This window comes from Taudactylus pleione, unplaced genomic scaffold (genome assembly GCF_031769625.1).
Source record: "Taudactylus pleione unplaced genomic scaffold, aTauple2 ptg000114l, whole genome shotgun sequence".
NCBI lineage: Eukaryota > Metazoa > Chordata > Amphibia > Anura > Myobatrachidae > Taudactylus > Taudactylus pleione.
In genome coordinates, this window is record NW_028284516.1 from 28,985,090 (window position 1) to 29,006,024 (window position 20,935).

Genomic DNA, 20,935 nt, shown 5'->3' on the forward strand with positions numbered 1-20,935 from the left:
CAGCGGTGCAGCGTCTCCTTCTTTATAAGAGGAGGGAGAGCCTGACTCTGTTTAAGCGCGCCTATAACAGCCGCGCGGGAGATTAACTTGGCGCCGGTGTTCTTTGTAAGCACCGGCGCTGTGATAATTGACAGCCGCTGAGCGGCTGCTAGATTACAGACAGCCACGCTGAAGCGGTGTCTAAGTGCCCCCCGTTAATGCCGTCGCCGGAGCTTCTACGGTACAAGCCCCGGTGCGGCTACAATTATTCCTCCACAGAGGCACCTATAGTGACTCACTGCCAGACGGTCCTCCCCTCATTAAATAGGAGGGGGAATTAGTGGCTAGTAGAGACCCGGCCGCTGACTGCAGAGTGCAGCGGCGGGTCACATAAGCAGCTCCGACACTGCCAGTTTACTGACAGGGGGAAAGAGGCTGTAATAGCCGCTTGTTCCTGAGCCCAGCGTTTTTGGCCCACCACTCCAGCTAGTCAGGAGTGGTGGGATACTTACGGACTGCTGCGGCCGGGATGCTGGGCTGAGGGGGCGGCGAGGAACCCGGACACATGCCGGTGTCAGCAGTGGCGGGCCTCGCAGAGTCCGATGACTAAATTTGTTATTGCCCCCTCCTCAGGGTCACCGGACACAGGCTGCAGTAGCCGTGTGGTGCCCTCCCGGCGGCTCCCACGTAGCAGGCAGACTGCCACAGTAAGCAGCCTGCCTGTCCTCAATGCTTGTTAAATAAACCTTAAAATTAAAAACTATGAAAAAGGCTGGAGACAGCCTGATGTGCGACCGGCTCTCTCGGGCACATTCTAAAAACTGGGGCTGATGGGGCATAGAGGGGGAGGAGCCAGTCACACTTCTGAATTATTTAAAGTGCCAGGCTCTGCTCTACCACCGTCTATACCCCACTGTCTTGAACACCAGTGTCCCCTAGTGGATGAAGGAGAAAAGGAATTTTTATAGGGCCACAAATAAGATTAGTAATGGATGATGAAAATTTTCAGGAACTGTGAAATCCACAGGAGAAAGCAGCCTGGTTGTCATTCAAAAGTATCTGTTCTTGTTTTCTTGGAAATCATAAAGCAGAAAACTATCATGATATAGTGAGAGATCTAGTGAGTTCATACAAAGCTATGGGATGCAACATGTCTTTAAAACTTCAGTTCTTGGACTCCCACCTAGACGACTTCCCAGAAAATCTTGAGACTCTCTGTGATGACCATGGTGAGCGTTTTCATCAACCGATTTCTCCGATAGATTTGAGGTACCAAGGTAAATGGAGTTCCAGTATGCTGGCTGACTATTGCTGGACCAGGAAGAGAGACATCCCAAAGGCAAAATATGCCCGAAAATCATCATATACAGCTTTCTAGGTCAGCCAGAATGGGGCGTATAGTTATCATTTAAGGTGCGTACACACTGAACGATTTTTTTAACTATAACGTTATCGTTCAGTTTCTGAGTTATAACAATGATCGAAAATCGTTCAAGCGTGCTCCCGTTTGTAGTTCATCCAACATAACGATTTTCATTAAGGGAAGGAACATTTTTCGTTCATCCTTGTAAAAATCGTTCATTACACTTCAAAAAATCGTTCACTTTTCAAGGGAAAATCTGACAGATAATTGTTACGTGTGTATGCACGTTTAGACTTGTGTACTAGTTTTATAAAACTTTAACCGTATGTCACAAAAAAAAACTCTGCTTGATGGAAACAATCTGAATGCATACTCGAATTTAGCACGAAAAATACATTTAGATTCTGTTTACTTAGTTCTTGTGAAAGAAATAGTTTATTTTTGTAGACCAGTCATTACTGAGATTCCTCCATTTTGATGTTATAATATAATATAACCTTTTTCAGTGAAGCTCTTAAATCACTGACTGGAGACTGTGAGATCATTTCACCTGTGCAGCATGATTTAACAAGTGTAGCAATATAAGGACAAATGAGCCACAATATGGGGCATATACAATGGGGTGCGAGAATAGCAAAAAAACTGCACCTGCGAGGTTTTTCCAACAGGTGCGGGGCTTTTGCTATTTTTTTTTTTTTTTTTTTTTACAGATCGGGATGTTTTTTTTTTTTTTTACACTCCCCTCCAGAGCAAGTGTGTTTTTTCCTAAAAATGGTAAATTTAGGAAAACACACCGGGACTAGCTCTGGTCCCCCGGTAGTACCCCCCTCCTGAGGACTATTTAAGCAATTAGAAGTTACCAAGTAGCTTAATTAGTCCTTAATTACTCACCTTCCGAAGCAGTGTCTTCTTCAACCAGCATCGGAAGCTGGCTCTTCTGCAGCAGTGTGAGTATGTTAGTGTGTGTGAGTGTTTATTAATGTTTGTAAGCGTGTGTGTGTGTGTGTGACCCCCGATGTGTGCGGCCCCCCCAGGAATGGGTGCTGGGAGAACTACATCTCCCAGCAACCTTTGCCTCTCCCTGCTGCTCCCTCTCCAGTTAGAAGACAGAGGGGAGGCCACTGGGAGCCACGGAGATCGCCGGGCAGGTAAGTGCCAAATTCTTGTCTTTTTTTTTTGTATGCGGCGTGGGGTTTTCAGAGGTGAAACCCTGCAACCACTATTTTAAATTGGATACCGTGGGTATCGGGAGTGTGCATACCCGCAGTATTTCAAAATTGGACTTGAGGTTTTTTTTTCACTCACGCCCAATTGAATATGCCCCTATGTATATTATACACTGCAGAGGCCAGCTCTCCCCCTTCCATTCTCTTATGTCACACTGCCCACAATAGTGCCACATTAGCTGAGCTTGGTCTAGAAGTATTCTAATCCTATTTTAGGAATTGAAGATAAACAATACCAGCTCTTAGAATGGCTTTATCCACGGGCACACTGGTTTCCTTCCACAATAACGAAAGCGTTTCATCCAATTGTATTTAGCGGTCTTTTTATCAAGGATTTACCATTGCCAGTATTCCGCCGAATGTAGCAGTTCTACTTACACTTTTTAAAAGCATTATTGGTATATTTGCTGCAAAGAAAAGATGTTTATATAAAATTTTACTTTATCATAAGCCCAATGGCACTCCCAATGTTCTTCTTTTGTTGGTTTCTATCCAATTACACTGTCTCGCTTCCTCAGAGTGATCCCACCAGAAAAGTAACTGCTGGCAAAATAAACTCTGGAGCTTTCAGAACTCATCCTAAGGTAGAGGTTATGAAACTCGGTCTTGAAGGCACCCTAACAATCCAGGTTTTATGGATATCCATGCTTGACCACAGGTGACTTAATTAGTACCTCAGTCAATTTGATTTAACCACCTGTGCTCAACCATGGCTAGCTCTAAAACCTGAACTGTTGGGGAGTCTTGATGATTGCGTTCAGGAAACACTGTTCTAAGGGAATATATTTTAGTAAAAGAGCTACAAAGTATGCTCACTTCTGATAGTTTGTATCTAATTAATATCTTTTGGTGAAGACTCTTGATCTTCAATGGACAGGGATGTATACAATCCCCTACATACACCCATTTCCCCAACTCTGATTCCAAGATTGGTCGATTTCGTCCTTATTTATAAATGTTGTTTTTAGTGTTGTATCCAATTTAAAAAAAAAAAATAGAAATTGCATCAAATTACACAATAATTTGCTACTTTGTTCATTCCTCCCTCCTGTCTGCCCAAACCCCCATCCCCAACCTAAGGCCTCATCACTAGAAATATACTATTTATACCACAACAAAGACAAAGGCTCTACATCATTATTATACCACACCATACTAGCCCTAGATCTCCACTCCCACATACGCACAGGAACTGGCTTGGGGAGCTGCGCTCTGAACCCCCTTGTGACTGAGGGGTCTATTTACTAAGCAGTGTTAGGAGACAGAGTGAAAAGTGATAAGGTGCCAGCCAGTCAGCTCCCAACTGTCATTTTTCAAACACAGCCTGTGAGATGACAGTTGGGAGCTGATTGGCTGGCACCTGATCACTATCTTATCACTTTTCACTCTGTCTCCTAACACTGCTTAGTAAATAGACCCCTGAGACCTGGAATATTATTTGCTCTCCATACTGTATATTCCATCAGTGATCACAGAAAACGTTCTCACTAGGTGCTACCTAGTCATTGGCAGCCACCACAAACGCTAGCCTATCAACTTCATCTAATGTTGGAGTCATTGTGTCCAGGTTGGCACATATGGTGGACGTGCACATTCTGGACATTGGTTAATTCGGTTGTAACATCTGTAACTTGCATCTGCATTACCCTCACTCCCATCAATTTGTTTCCGTGTGCCGCCATTACATAGACCGTCAAACCCATCAGCAATCTACTACACATTGACCGTGCAGAAATATACCAACTAGCACCATCCAGGATCTAGTAAATTGCATATGGTACATTTCCAAGATGGAATACATTACTTCCATCCAAATGAATACTATATGCAAATTTCAGACAACATGGGAACCCTGGTCCTCCCAAAATAGCACCAGCCTACTTGGCACTGACTAGGGAGTTTATTTACTAAGCCTTGGATGGTGAGAAAGTAAACGTAGATAAAGTACCAGCCAGTCAGATCCTAACTGTCATTTTTCAAACACAGCCTGTGACACTGCAGTTAGGTGCTGATTGGCTGGTACTTCTCCATTCACTTTATCTCCATCCAAGGCTTAGTAAATAGACCTCTAGATTCCTATTGTTCAAATATTGCTATTTACTGTGTATGTATTGGACTCCTGTTGTTGCACCTGTTCCCAAACAGAAGTTTTATTTTGTATTGACATGAGTAAAAATAAATCTAGTTATAATATAATGCTATACATATAATTCTCCTTCATCCTAATGACAGATGGTGATATGAAGCTGTGTGTTTCTAGACTCGTGTCCATGTTGACACAAGACCGAGGCATGTATCGCTTCCGCACATCTCAGCAACTCCAAACTCCTGGATTGCTTTTATCTCAGTTTAGTAAAAAACTTTACACACCGAAAATAAGCAGATTGGTGTCACCAATGTTAATGAAATTTGCTACTAAATTGCAAGTTTTGCGCTGCAGGCAGCTCGCAGGCTATTACATTTACCCCATAGTGTCCTCCACTGAGCTACCATAGACACACCTTAGAATCTATGGATGAAGAGGGCAGGTAAGGTATCTGGAATATATTCCTACACTTTCGCCCAAAATCAGTATACTGCTTCATACGCCCATGGCAAGTGGCATAACACACACCCTGTAACCCCACATTTAGGACAGTTTGAGGCATATCGGATACAGATTTTGGGGTATTGTACTCCATGTAGGATGTATAAATGAGTTAAGCCCCCCCACACAGAGCGATCCGACAGTTTTGAACAATATCGCGTTATATCATTCTGTGTGTGGGCATGATATCGTCCACTGCATGCTCCCATGGGGTCGTCTGTCGCTTCTCCAGATCTTTCTGCTTGTTCAATTGATCTGGGGGAATCGATGAACGATCCCATGTAGCGAGATACGGAGGCGGGAGATGATGGTGTGCTGAGAGACGCAGGTGGGGGATATTGTATGATGATGACTGTGTAGGAATATTAACAAGAACAGGCATCTTCTGGGCGATGTGACCTACATGAATAGTGATTACCGACTGAAGACGCCATCTGTCCAGAGAGGATACATTTCTTCTGAGGTTCCACATTGTGAGAAACCACCATATAGGTAAGGTGCATATGGAAAGGAATGTTCCCAGAGTAATAAGAAACGGATGTCGTGTCATGTTGGCACGCCCCATTTTCAGTGGCCACGCCCATTTTTGCAGCGCAGATTGACTTTTCAGTGCGTTATTCATCTTGCCCTGGGCTCCGAAAATCCTAGCTACGCCACTGCGATCATTAGATAGAATGCACTTGATAAATAATACCTAGAAACTGATTAGTGCTGTGGGGAACTTCTCCACTTGTCCTCTTTGGTACATCTACCCTTTTGGGTGATATTGTATTGTAACTTTACACTAGAATACAGGTACATTTGTATTTTCCCTGTTGTCTATGCAATTCTGAAAGGTATCTGTGGTTATCTAGTAAGCCCCGGTGCTAACACCCAGGAACATCACAAGCTGGTAATACAGATTAAAATCTGTATGGAACATGAAGAAGTTTTCAGGTTGTTTAAATGTACTGTAGTATTATCATTATCACCTTTACTTGTGAGCTCTGTGCATTACAAGGAGTAAACATGATACTGTAAAACTATGTAGCATATGTAAATATAGCATATGTAAAGTACACAACTGTAAAGCCACCGACCAAAATTATATAGCAAAAGCACAAAACACACACACAGTAAAATCAAGGACAGAGTATAGAGTGACTTGGGTGTTACTCGCTGTAACGTGAAAGGGCGAGTGGCTGTGAGTGGCCAGGAGAGGTAGGTAATTCTGCACTCACCGAGCCATCATATGGGCAAACATACATCAGATTCACTGATGGAGAAAATGGAGACAGAATACACAAGACAGGGAAAAGGGGCCCTGCCCATGAGAGCTTAGATACTAAGGGGAATTTCTGATAGATACCCCTCGTTGTCTCTACACTTACCATGAAATACTAGATAATCAGGACATTTGTATCATTTTTAGTATTTTCAACATTGCTCAAAATGCAGATATTTATAAAATAAGACAGTGGTCTATTACAAGATAATAAAATATACTTTTATTACGTTAGAAAATGTACTTCATTACAACATCCTTTAGAGTCCACATAAAATTTAGAACAGTAAAAAACAAACAGCTTCAGTGCACAACATAGGTAAACATATTGGGAAACATGTTTGTACATAAATAAATAAATTATCGACATAAAGCTAATATTAGCCAATGAGTAATGTGGGAGAGGGTCTTGCATTAGAGTCTGGTAAACACATCCTGGTCCGGTCATAAACGTTAGATAATATATATATATATATATATTATCTATCTATCATTTCATACAGATATCTTCCAGCTAATATACAGTCCGATGTTTTATCCCACTACAATTCAAGTATGTGGTGTCTGGACTTGCAATCAAAACACAATACTGCTGAAGAGATGTGCAGCCAGTGTTACTCCAGATTGTGTTACACTACAAATCCCAGCAATGCCTAAATGCCTAGGCACTCCATGAGAACTAATGCTTTCGTCATGTCACTCCTAGTAAATGGTGGGTGAGAATCAGAATAGCTGCTGTCGCTGCTATATGTACGTAACGGTACAACTTAAAGGCTCTTGCAAGATGGTTGGCAGACTGTACCCAGGTGTAGATGGGCGAAACACACAGCACATGGTACATGCATGTTCCTCTGTGTTTGGGTCTCTAACAGATATACTATAGTTCTAAGCACATAGATCCTGTGCCTGTATGAGCACTTTACATGTTACAGTTACGTAGCCATTCCCACTGCACCAGTATTTACAGGACAGTAAGGATCAGCTTCATACTCCCACCCAGTTATTACACACAAGGCAATGTATGCGTGCTCCATAGCAGCGTCAGGGGGGCATGAGAACAAAGAGGAAAAGCAGAACATATTGGAAAACCTAAAAGGTTCATTGTCTATTTCTACAGTTTTTCTCCTAAAACTCACTGCATAAAAATAGCTTCAACTTCATTTTTATTTTAAATAAATGGATATTCGTTTCTTTTTATGCTACATTCATTATTAGCAAAAATAAAAGGAAAGTGCTTTAGTGATCAACATTCAGCCTCCTTTATTGAGAGAGAAAGGCACAGTCAGGTCTGTGCTAAGTGGTTGGATCTGAGACATGAAATCCTAATGTAACTATTGTGCTTTTGTTGCTCATCCTCCCAGAAGAGAGAGTTCTAGATCATTTTGGGATCGTCAAGGTTAAAGGTCTCAAATCACCGCTGACAATACGGACCATTAGCCGTGCGCAGTAGACAGACCCTGCCAGTTAAAGGTTAAGGCATTGTCATTGGTCAGTCTGTCCTGGCTCGTCTGTCCAGCCATAAACCTTTTGAGTGTCTCTGATGTGCCAGGGCGCATCCATGGATCTGTCGCTACCGTATCCACCGAATGAGGCCTGTCATTAGCTTTTGGAGGGTATTGTTGCAGGATGTCTTCTGCGTGTCCAAAGCCATCGGAGTCATCTTAAAAAGCAAGAATTCCGCATTAGCAAACAAACAATATGTAACAGACAGATGTAGAACATGTGTTGATCTGTTACAAAAAAAATAAATAAAAGATAGTTTACAGGAGTGGTTCCCAAACTCCGCCATTACAGTCCATGTTTTAAGGATATCCATGTTTGTGCACAGGTGACTTAATTAGTACCTCAGTCAATTTTATTTAACCATCTGGATTCCAGCATGGATATCCTTAAAACCTGGACTGATTAACAGTGTTAACTTATAATTATTTATCAAGATCTGTCCCCCCCAAGCCCTGGACTCACCTAGTATACATGTTACTGCAATGTACACTATTAGAAACAGAGATAATTTCCCTCCACATAATATGTATGTTGTTGTTTTTAGCTGCTATTGAGGCTCATCATGTAGGACAGTGGTGCATTTCCTACCTATGCTCACTGTGCTTTTCTGGAGGTTATTCAGCCTCCTAAGTCGCTCCTCGTTCCTTGTCTGCAGTTCATCAACATTGAAGCTAGAAGCAGAGTTCACCGAGAAACGGTCCAGCTGATTTAAGGGTAAGGGAGGCACGAGAGAAATCTCATTCTGTGGATACATAAACATTTAGTCATTTATCACTCATCAGATAACTTTGTTAACCATTCAGCAAATAACTGAGGTTGGCAATTTGTTTTCGCAGCACCAAGTTTAGCATAGCAAAGGAAGCATCCTCTGGGCAATGGCGGAACTGCAGGGGTGGGGCTGCAATAAGGTCCACCAATGCCATGTCTCCATCCCTCCTCTGAGGCCCTCACTCTGCTCTCATTAAAGCAGAACGGAGGACTCCTCGTATACCCAGAAGTCGCTCCTGCTCTTTAGAGACACAGGGCCCAGCAATGTTTGTTTAGCTTCTCGGACCCTACCTTTCCCTAAGCCACTGACTGCTGATTCATATGAGGAGCAGCAGAACGTAGCACCTAGTTGGATGGTTGCCACTCCAGTGTAATATGTGCCGCATCCAGTACAGACCTCCTGCCCAGTGCAGTTTCTCCCACCCAGTCCCTCTAATTCACAGAGTGGTTGTCTCAATCTAATCATTTCACAACACAACATTAGTGAATGTCAGTGTGAACGCATGCTACAAATCACTAAGTGGATTCAGCCTTCATATGTCCTGAGCCCACCAATACAGCATATAGCAGGATATCTAGATCTCGGTGTTAGAAGCCTACACTACCATGGGCCAGATCACCAACCTTCGTTATCAGCTTTAACCTTCATTAATTAAGAAAAATTTCCTACAAATGGCCACTTTCCCATGGAGACAGCGATAAAAGCTAACAAGTATATTATCATTCCCAGCACAATGGAGCACTCAGTGTAAAAGGAATGATTTACTAGATAACAGATCATAATCACAGTATCTTACAGCAAAGTCCAAGGCGTTGTGCTTGTGTCTCCTGCGCTCTCTGGCTGATGGCAATGGCTCAGCGCTGGCTGTATATGGTTCTCCATCTTCTCCTTAACAAGAAATATCAATTTCAGTACAGTGGTCAAATTTTACCCAGGAAACCAGGACGGACATTAAGGGGCCCATGTAGTATTGGACGTACACTTTTGTTTCTCATAAAATTCAAGTTTCCGTACTGCACACGCGCAGATTCAGTCTCATCTCTCGCTTACCACTCCTTACGCTTAGAGCCAGGGAGGGTGGTGGAAGTGTAGGCAGAGTACAGTAAGAGACTCGCAATGGTCCAACCTGGACACAAACGTATACAGTACGCACCTGTCACATGACGGTTCTCTTGCGGGTGCTCAACAACTGACAACTGATGGAAATCAGTGCATGTTTTGCCTCAATCAGCAACTGCTTCTGATTGGCTGATTGTGTCTGGACCTCTCCCCCATTGTACTGTATATAATTTGTGTGGCTGCTATATTATATGAATTTGCAGCATTGATATTCTCATTACTTAATGGATATTTGCATCTGACCGTGGCAGATTGGTTATCTTCCCCTTTATAAATCAAATAGGAATAATCCTATGTTTGTACTTAATTAAATTCACAGTGTACTTTATTTGTACTTGTTTACAGATGTGTCCTTATACATCTTTGCTGCACTTGCACCAAAAAGCCCCTCTCGGCGTGCCAGGTTCCGTGAGACTTTTTTTTTTGCCAAAAATGCATCTAAGGGCCATATTCAATTTGGAGCGAAAAGCCCTTTATCGGCGATAATTGATCACCGATGACGTCATTTTCACCATTTTCACTTAACCCCATATCCAATTTCAAAGACTTTTCGCAGGTGTGAAAAAACGTGGATAAGTTTTCACCATAAAATATGTGGTGAAAAAAAGTGCAGAATTGAGGTTTTGGGGTGCAGACTTTAAAAAAGTACCCTGCACCCCTTGGAATGTCCCCTAAAAGTTATCTGCATAAAAAAAATAGCACAGGGCACCCCAAAAAAAGTGGTTTCGTTTTGGGGGCAAAAAAAAGTTGGGGAACAAACCTACAAACTAGCGAAATAGCGTCAGGGGGGTCCCCATGTATGCGGCAAGTGTTTTCTAGAATGCGGTTGGTTGCAGCAGGTGGATTTTTGAAGAATTTTTTTTAGGGACTTAAAAATATGCTTGCACCCATTTTCATGTACCCAAATTTAATGGGACTAGTTGTTTAAAAAAAAAAATAATGTTGGTAAATGCTAATCTTCACCACCTTTATAAATATGCATAAAAGCACCGTTTAAAAAGCCCAAATACCATTAGCTGGCCAATTTGGGGGTACCCATAGTTATCCCCCTTGTCAGACCACCTTTTTGGGGGGGTGACAGGCTGATTTCCCTAAATGTGACAGCACTTTGATACATACCTTTCCGTCGGGTCCCATTTTCGCCGATTCCTTTATCTCCAGGAAAAACGGTGATGACGGCCAAAAGTCCGACTTCTGACTTTTCGCCTCTAATTGAATATGGCCCTAAGTCTCAATGCGATGCAACTAGGATGCGCCAGCAGACTGTGCTCATTAATGAATCTGTATATAAAGCACAACGTAACATTGTAGCACTTACTTATACAGATTCAGAGACTCAGATATACAAGCGTCGCATATAATATTAATCAGCACAGTCTGCTGGTTGGTCCTAGTCGCATCGCATTGTGATTTAGACACATTTTCGGCAAAGACGCCCGGCGCTAGTAGAATAGCACAGGACAAAATATCGGATTCGCACACAGGGATAAAAACCATTGATTCTGCAGTTTACGCGGAATCAGTTGTTTTCCGCACCTGAATCCCGATTTTCCGACGCAGAAAAAGGGCTATTTGCTGTGGGGATTTTTGCTGGCAACTAGTCGCGGGGTAACCCCCACAGCTAATTGAATACCCCCTATTATGTATTTAATTTTATTTTACATGGTAAATTTAGAATTTACCAACAGTGTTTCTCTCATATGTATATGATACTTTATTCCAGTATTATATTGCATAAAATTGGGACTTTAGCGTTTACTAAAAACACTATCAAACTACCCTGGAATAAGCCAAGAACATCTACTACTATTATCTACTGCTGGGAATTTGGTGCATATCCTACTGTTGCACTTATGGAGGAATCTGTTGTCTCAGCTTACACACGGAATTGCGGCTTCTTTCTGTACACCTTTTACACCTAGTGCTCTTCATGTAACATGCGTAGAACACTACATGAGCCCCTGACAGTGCGAGAGGAACTGTAATTGCCTTGCTGTATAATAATGACATGTGTAGAACACTACATGAGCCCCTGACAGTGCGAGAGGAACTGTAATTGCCTTGCTGTATAATAATGACATGTGTAGAACACTACATGAGCCCCTGACAGTGCGAGAGGAACTGTAATTGCCTTGCTGTATAATAATGACATGTGTAGTACACTACATGAGCCCCTGACAGTGCGAGAGGAACTGTAATTGCCTTGCTGTATAATAATGACATGTGTAGAACACTACATGAGCCCCTGACAGTGCGAGAGGAACTGTAATTGCCTTGCTGTATAATAATGACATGTGTAGAACACTACATGAGCCCCTGACAGTGCGAGAGGAACTGTAATTGCCTTGCTGTATAATAATGACATGTGTAGAACACTACATGAGCCCCTGACAGTGCGAGAGGAACTGTAATTGCTTTGCTGTATAATAATGACATGTGTAGAACACTACATGAGCCACTGACAGTGCGAGAGGAACTGTAATTGCCTTGCTGTATAATAATGACATGTGTAGTAAGGTGATAGAGAACGCATGCTGGAGACCACAGCAAAGCTCGGTAATAACAATTATACTCTTAACAGTCCAGGTATTAATGGGTCACTCCCACTTAACCACAAGGAAATTTGCCTACTATTAAGGCATTGGCTAAATTGTCCCTATGTGTCTGTCATAAATGTTGGTATATTCCTCAAAATTTGTAGTATTCTCAACAATGTTATTTCATATTCCTATTAGTGGCTAGATATACAGAACAGAATTAATGTTACAAATGAAGAGGTATAAACATAATAAAAATACATTAAAATCCTTAGATCCAATACATTCAGACAAAGCCATTACATTACCTAGAAATGTGCTCTCTGACTCCAGCATAGACGTGTTCAAGGGATCCTTAGGCTGTGGCAAGACGAAAACACGAGTAAATGGAAAAACAAAGTCATCAGCAGTTCTAGGTTCTCTCAGTACAGGGTTCTATGTAGCTAGATTCCAATCCACAGGACCCCAATCAGTGCATGTTTTTCAGGTCTCCTCACAGAATCAACATATAAAGGAAGGAGTTATCTTTTCTTGCTTCAACAGGAAATCTTTTTGCATCTCCTCAGAGAATCACAAGTGAGATAATTAGCTCCACCTGTGGTTCTTTTAAAATGTGTCAGTGAGTAATGAATACTCCTGTGCACCTGCTGATTGACCTGGAAAACAAGAACTGTGTGGAGTCCTGAGGACCACTGGGCTATGTAGTATAGTTTATCAGTAGTTACTGACCACTGGGCTATGTAGTATAATTTATCAGTAGTTACTTACCCTTCCAGGGTGGTGAAGACTATACGTAGGGACTGGTTCTAGATCTACAATAAATTACATAAATAATAGAATGAGTCCACCAGAAACATTTATACACAATTATTGTGTCCACGGTGAATAATTAAATGATTTCCCAGTTTGCCCTTAGTGTATGGGCTGTTTGTATGCAAGTACAAGATGTAGAAGGACCTGCTCCCTCCCCACATAGATTGCCAAACTGGTTTATTTTACTAAACAATGGCTTTTCAAAGCCAATTATGGGCGGTTTTGCCCTCAATTTAAAATGGTACTACCAAGAACTACAAGTGTTTTGCAATTAGCAATGTTGCCGTGTTAAATTCTGTGGGCTAAAATGCTGGTAATCGGTGGCTTTGAAAAGCCGCTGTTTAGTAAATACAGCCCTTGATGTCTATATTATGGTTACAAGATGAATGCATACAGAGTTTATGGTGGTTCTCTTTCCACATGTCTGACCCAATCTATTATTATTTTTGTAGTATTTAGATTGAAGCATAACTATTATATTGACTATTACAATTGCCTTGTCTGGTGTTTATAACCATTAATGCATATTAAAGATTAAACCTGCCAAACTTACATGCAAGTTTGAATTGGCTTTGCTAACTGGCTATACTACAACATGCCACATTAATACCCCTTTTACACCAGAGCAAAAACCTGGGTTATTGCTGGGTCTACACGGATCGCAGCTCAGTGTAAAAGGGCCCCTGGAAAATAACCCGGGTCAAGTGACCAGGCAATCCAACCCAGGTAGCTACAAGGGTCTGACCCAGGATGGACCTGGGTAATGGTGCAGTGTAAACAGTGCAACCTGGGTTATCCGACCTGGGTCATGCCTAAAATGAGCTATTTGGTGGTTGTGGAGCAGTCACCTCCCACTTTTATGACCGCACAAGTTTAGCAGGGCAGAGCCAGGTTGAGTGTGAACGGGGCTGACCTGAGAATAACCCAGATCGATAGTGCTGTGTAAATGGTGTCTGACCTGGGTTGGAACCATGTCTGAAAACCCAGGTTGGACCCGGGTTTTTGGTGGAAAAGAGGTATTAGTAAGTAGCAAACCCAGCTAATGGATGCAGATTTGCACCTACATAAACCTTGCTATAATGCAAGGTGTGCAAAAGCCATTTACGTTTCTTTGTATGCAGGAAAATACCATCTGCTTCATTTGTGGCATATTTTAAATTCCTCTGCCTGCAATGCGAGATCGGTTTGCAAGGTGCAACTTTAAATCAGCTAACCGGATTTACTCTGAGCTTTAAATTAATGTTCTAGGAGGTATAAAAAGCACAAATGCAACCAATCACATTTAGCTGGTTAGTTTATGTACCCACTGGATGGACATTAACTAATCGGTTGCTATGGGTAACATAACATGTTATGTATTCAGGTTCCCAAGCGGAGCAGACATGCCCTGGGAGCTCTTCATTGGGGCACTGTCTCTTCCATACTCTGGGGACCCAATAATCATTTTGAGACACCCAGGACCTGTTATACAGCTCATCACTGAACATTCCAATTAGGCTCATGGTTCTGCCCATACCTGTTCCGGCTCCCATAATCCCACCAACACTAAGTTAGGCAACCGCTTCAGCCTAGTCACATCCCTGGCTGTCTTGAATCTTGCTCTCCCCTCCAGCCAACCGTTGACTGTCCTAGCATGAACCGAATAATCTAGGCCAGGAATTTGCCAAGTACCACTTAAACACCTCCACTGGTCCTCCTGCTGCTCTGCCTCTCAAATTCTAACCTGCCATCCTTCCTGACTGAATTGCCTCACGGGTTCTCACCTAGATTATCTTCCCTGGCCCCACTTTCCCTTCAGGCCATCCTAACTTGCCAGCGTCATTCTACCATAGTAATTTACCTTTGTCTTTGCTTTAAATGTCTTTAAAATGGATGTACTGTAATTACTGCCTCTATGATACCATTTGCCCTTGCTGCTCTCATCTTCCCCCATGTATCATCGTCCTGTTTCCTAAATTATAGTCTTGCCTCCAACAGATGTGTCCACATACATCTAACTTCCTTGCACATTAAATAGCCCTTCTAGTTGAGCCATGTCGTGGCGGCTGGAATCGCTGAGCGTTTTTTCATGCAACTTTTTCCCTAAAAATGTGAAGAGGACGCACAAGCGGCTTATGCTGATTAAAATGACATGCGGCATGCCTATATTCTGTGTGCGGCTGTGGGTGTATCTGCATGCAAAATGCTACGTTACAGTGTCACAGCTAATGACACTGTAATGTAGCATTTAATATATAGATATAACCATAGTCGCACACCGAATGTAGACATGCCACATGTCATTGTAATCAGCACTAGCGACCTGCTCCAGCTTTGCACAGGAGCAATTTCATCTGGTCTCATAACAACCTACATCATGTCACCACAGCCCCCTGCATCTCCCCATAGACCCTTGCTTTTCACTCCTGCTTCTTACCACAGCTCCCTCTCATCACATCTCACCAGTGTCACCACAACCCCCACTGCTGCTGCCCTGCAGCTGGCTGGGGCCCGGCCACTAGGATGTGCTGGGTAGGGCAGAAGGATCAAGGATGAGAGATTTGTATTGCAGCTACCGTAAGCATTATCAGCAGCATTTCCCCGGGGCTGGGGCACCTGTGCATTTTCTGCAGTATCCATGCATGCCCCACCCCTGCTGCCGAACATGGCAATGAGCAACGTTCTCTTTGTAAAATGTACTCTGTATTTCCTGGGCTTCCTGTTGAGATTCTTTGCCGTGGTGCCCCTGCCCGAGAACATTGCTGCGTGCATGGGAGGTGCCTCCTGTTCATCGAGGGCACGTGGCTGAGCAGGAACATCATGCTGGAGAGGGAGCACATCATGGTGGAGTGGTGGTGGCCGGAGTCCGCCTGCAGGTTCAGCATAGGGATGGACATCGGAATCCGATGGTTACTAACCATCAATGTTTTTGTTCTGATGGTAGTGTTTGTACCAGTTGATGGTGGCGGTCTGACGTTTGCCACCATGGAATGGAAATCAATTAATGGTGTTTTGATGGTTGTTTGTTTTTATTATATTCATGATAGCTATGCCGCCCCTGGCTGCTGTGACAGCATCAGGGCATCTTCATGGGTTCATTGGAGGCGGTCTTTCACTCTCTGCCTGCTTTAGATATGATCCTGCTCACTCCCTGGCTCACTCCCCTCTCTTGGCTGCTGCTAAGCAACATGGCACATTGCTAGCCCTGATTGGCTCTCACTTTGCTGTTTCAGCACCATGAGCAGCTATTCTGCTTCAGCTTGGTGCAAGATTAGATTTTTTTCTGTGACTGCTTCACTAAAATAGTCACTGCTCGGCCTGGTCTCCTGCATTCTACAGAAACCCTCTCTACAACTCTAATTACCACATCAATACCTCCTGACTACTTGAGCAGGTTATTTACAATGGCCTCATATCCTTCCTCTCTTTACTCCAATTCAGCTTTTGATATCTCAATTCCACTGAAACTGCCCTCACCAAAGTTACCAACAACCTCTCCACACAAAATTCAAGGGTCAATTCTCCAATCTTGTCCAGACGGGCCTCACTTGTCTGTAACAGTTTGTACTTATTTAGTTTTGTAGCTTGGTGTACCCGCTATGTACAGCGCTAAGGAACCCTTATGGGACATATAAATAATCTTGTTAAAAAAAGGTCTACGGATAGTGTAAAACCACCTCAGTGCCTTCTAGAACAGGAACATACTGGATTATACTAGAAGAGAATGACCCCTTCTTACCATCAGCCATCGCTGTTCTCCTTTTCATCTTGTTCAGGTTCCTCAGCTGCTCCCTCAGCAATGCCTGCTGCTGGATCTCTAGTGTTTGCTCATCCTTCGGAGGATCAGGATACATATACCTCACGCCCTCACTAGTATCTGTTGCACAATAACATAGAAGTTATTTTAGTAGCAGCGCAAAGCATGGATATAAATTCATCTGAGGAGTTCAGAGACCTCTATAAGAGTCATATTCCGCTCATAGAAAATCAAATGGATTATATTTACATTTGGGTTTCACAATAACAGCCAAGTTATTTTAGTAGAGCAACAAATAACGGATTTTAAGTCCTGTAAGGATTTCAGAAAAATGTGTAAAAGTCTAGTTACGCTAAGGAAAACTGAATGGATAATATTTCAATTTGGGAGTAATATATATTCTTCAGCATGAACTAACAGACCCTGCTCTTCTTAACGTGACTGCAGCTCAGGTTCTCCACATATACAGAACCATTAAAAAGTGCATTTTTCACTTGTTGCCACAAATTCGGCATTTGAAGTGCACTTTGGTATGACTTTGTGGCTCTTACCCAACAAGTATATAGTATCATGTTACGCAGGAATAAATATATTAGAAAATCTATTCCCTTGGAACGTTTTACTAAAAGCAACTAACATTCAATCTTCTCTCATCACCTATAAAGTCCTCTTCTCCCACGTACATCCCCTCCCACCTTTTCTGCTCTACCAATGACAGTCGCCTCATCTCCTCCCAACCCGCCTTCTGTATTTCCCCTGCACCAATACCAACCTCTGGCATGCCCTCCAACACCCTATCAGACTTCCACCTCTCATCCCACCCTTTAAAGGTTCCCTTAAAACTCATCTCTTCATTCCAGCCAACCATCGCTCCTCCTAACTGCCCAGCCGCTGCTTTCCCTGTCTCTCTTGCACTCTCGTTCTCCACATGCCATCTAGAATGTAAGCTCTCGCAAGCAGGACCCTCCTTCTCCTATTTTTCTCTATGTAATTATGTATTTGCAGTCTGTATTTATGTATATTTGTAAATGTGCAAACTTGTCTGGAACAGTTAATACTGAAGTAGTTTTTGTGGTTTGTTGTATGCCCTAGGTATGGCACTACGGAACCCTCGTAACGCCATACCAATACAATATATAATTATCTGGATAAAATAAGTCTACAGATATCTTGTCAATCAAAGACTGTAAAACCACCTCAGTGCATCCTAGAACAGGAACATACTGATTATACTAGAAGAGAATGACCCCTTCTTACCATCAGCCATCGCTGTTCTCCTTTTCATCTTGTTCAGGTTCCTCAGCTGTTCCCTCAGCAATGCCTGCTGCTGGATCTCTAGTGTTTGATCATCCTTCGGAGGATCAGGATACATATACCTCACGCCCTCACGAGTGTCTGTATCTGTTGCACAATAACATAGAAGTTATTTTAGTAGCAGCGCAAAGCATGGATATAAATTCATCTGAGGAGTTCAGAGACCTCTATAAGAGTCATATTCCACTCATAGAAAATCAAATGGATTATATTTACATTTGGGATACATTTCCTGAGCAGGAACTAACGATACATGTCAATACACACAATCTTTAAAAAGGTACATTTTTCAGATTTGATGTTGCAAAGATACCGAACTTCAAATGGATTATGGTGGGACATATGCCACTGATCCACAAGCTATTGAGTATCATGTTACGTAAGAAGAAATATTGCTAAATCATATACATATTACTAAAAACAAACTAAATTGTTACATTAAAATAATTGTATTCACATTACTGAAGCCGTATTCTCAAATTAATACAGGTACAATAGGTTGCCTCCAAAAAGTCACAATTTTAAGTATTACCCAAAGGGGGTAAATGCTTATTAAATAATATTTCAGTACATAAATTCCAGACTTGCAGTATTACATACGATACATTATTCATAATGAGGTCATTAGGTTTTCCCTACTTGAATGCAATAGTCAGGTCTGGGTAACTGTGTTTGCCAGTTCCCTTGACTGACACTTACCCCTATACTTAAGGTCATTGAAATCTCTGATGTTCTGCATGTTCACATTATCCGTCCCCTTTAATGAGGGTCTTCTTACAGTAGCTTGAAGCCGCTGTCTGGCCAGCTCAAAGACATCCGCTGAATTCTTCCCCTGCTTCCGGCTGAAATTAGAAGCACCAATCCGCATCAGAGCTACAAATGCTGCTAAACATGGCATTTTATGAAGCAGGAAAATATGAATAATTAACTAGTATTCCGTTGGATTTTCATGACAGGCTGATATACAAGACATTGGTTCTGTAACTTGTGGGCTAGGTCTTTACATGGTGGACAATGATGAAAGGAAAAGGAGACAGCTGGGGCTGAAATTTGCACTTTGCTTTTATGACGGACTCAAACTAAAGCTGACAAACAGAAATACTGAAATTGTACCATTCCAGCTGCAAATGAAGCTTGCTGTGTATTGCTGCTGGATAATGCCTTCATGGGGGTTATTACATTATGTGCCTATTTCTCCTATGGCATTAGCAGATGGTGGAAGGGGCGATGTGGTTTCTCCGCTGTCAGCTGCTAGAACTAGACATCCCAGCATGCACTGCCACCTTTTTGATATAACAGCATGCTAAAACTACGGAAGTGCATGCTGGGGTGTGTAGTTCCCCAGCAGCTGGAGGGCCAAGGCTGAAGACCCCTGCTCTAGCGGGTATATTTACTAAAGTGCAGGTTTATAGAAGTGGAGATGTTGCCCATAGCAAACCAATCACATTCTACTTATTTATCTAGCACTGTCTAGAAGATAGTAGCTACAATCTGATTGGTTGCTATGGCCATACATTCATTTCTATGAACCCGCTCCTTAGTATATATACCCTAGGTGCCAGACAATTGCTGACCAAATATACAAACCAAATGGGAGAGCTGAATATTCTCCTAAGCTAAGGGCACTAAGGCTGGCTCTTCCCTGCTGGAAGGAGAGCTAAGCAGAGGGAGTAAGATAGCTAGTGGAGAAACCTTATTACGTGTACATGAAGTATAGTGGTATTGGATGATAGGAGTGTGAGTCAGGGATATACAAGCATGCATGCACACGTCTTTACCTGCTCATAGAGGGCAACGATTCATCTCTGTCTGCATCTTGTAAGCGACTCTCTAAGCGTCTCTGCTCACTACGCAGCTGTTTCCGCAGCTCAGAGAGCTCGCTGATTACATTCTTCTTCTCATCTGATGGTAAAACATCAGGATACAATAATGATACATGTTCTAACACTACCAACACCAAAATATCCGCAATGTCCTAATATCTTCTTCATATTATCAGGGGAGTCTCTGATGAGTACACACCCACTGCGCGGGGAACAGGTAATACAGTGGGAAGGAATGGGTGCGGACTGAGGTGACCCATATTTATTATATATAGATTATTATAGTAATATCACTAAATACTACTTAGACTGCTATAGGTACAGATGTATGAACATACTTAATATCACCAATAAAATAACACATCCCACAAAAACATATTAAACTGTATTTTTTTGCTATTGCTGGTGGTTTAGTAGAACTTACCATAAGCTCTTAGCTGATTCCGTCTAGCGGGAACAGGAGGAGAAGCTGTCCGGGATGGTGGCTCACCCTGTCTCAGAAAGCAAAGAGCAGCAGACATTACACACCCACAAGGGATGAATGATTACACCGCTGACCTGTCCAGCAGGTGACATTCTCCTGCAGTGCTGATACAGTAGCTGTAATCATTACATATACTGTATGTCTCTCTGCACTCTCTCTATTTAAATTGACAACATTTTGACCACTCATTATCTAGACTTAGAACTGTAATGTCCTTTTGACCACAGCTACTGTACAAGAACATAAAACAAAATGAATTATGAAGAGGAAGAAATCATAACACGTACACGTGATTCAATGGATACTTCACTCTCTGCAGTCGGTGGTCTCTGTGTTCGTGTAGACTGCTTATGCTGTAAAGCCGGTATCACTGGGGACGGCGGCCTTGGTGGCTGCAATGAGAAGGCCCAGGTAACTA

General features: G+C 42.5%; 1 protein-coding gene across 4 annotated transcripts in view; it reads right to left on the reverse strand.

The window, feature by feature from the left end:
* Nucleotides 1-6,619: 6,619 nt before the first annotated feature.
* The window catches only part of CSPP1 (centrosome and spindle pole associated protein 1), a 124,656-nt gene continuing 110,340 nt past the window's right edge, over nucleotides 6,620-20,935 (reverse strand). For all 4 annotated transcript variants that reach the window (XM_088471485.1, XM_088471486.1, XM_088471484.1 and 1 more), the window contains 11 exons: nucleotides 20,805-20,909; nucleotides 20,458-20,524; nucleotides 19,989-20,112; nucleotides 18,910-19,052; nucleotides 18,154-18,297; nucleotides 16,879-17,016; nucleotides 13,116-13,159; nucleotides 12,656-12,707; nucleotides 9,488-9,579; nucleotides 8,511-8,664; nucleotides 6,620-8,079 (listed from right to left, as the gene is read on the reverse strand). In XM_088471485.1, the coding sequence (XP_088327611.1) occupies nucleotides 7,853-8,079; nucleotides 8,511-8,664; nucleotides 9,488-9,579; nucleotides 12,656-12,707; nucleotides 13,116-13,159; nucleotides 16,879-17,016; nucleotides 18,154-18,297; nucleotides 18,910-19,052; nucleotides 19,989-20,112; nucleotides 20,458-20,524; nucleotides 20,805-20,909 (1,290 nt within the window). In that variant the 3' untranslated portion in view covers nucleotides 6,620-7,852. The remainder of the gene's footprint in view (nucleotides 8,080-8,510; nucleotides 8,665-9,487; nucleotides 9,580-12,655; nucleotides 12,708-13,115; nucleotides 13,160-16,878; nucleotides 17,017-18,153; nucleotides 18,298-18,909; nucleotides 19,053-19,988; nucleotides 20,113-20,457; nucleotides 20,525-20,804; nucleotides 20,910-20,935) is intronic.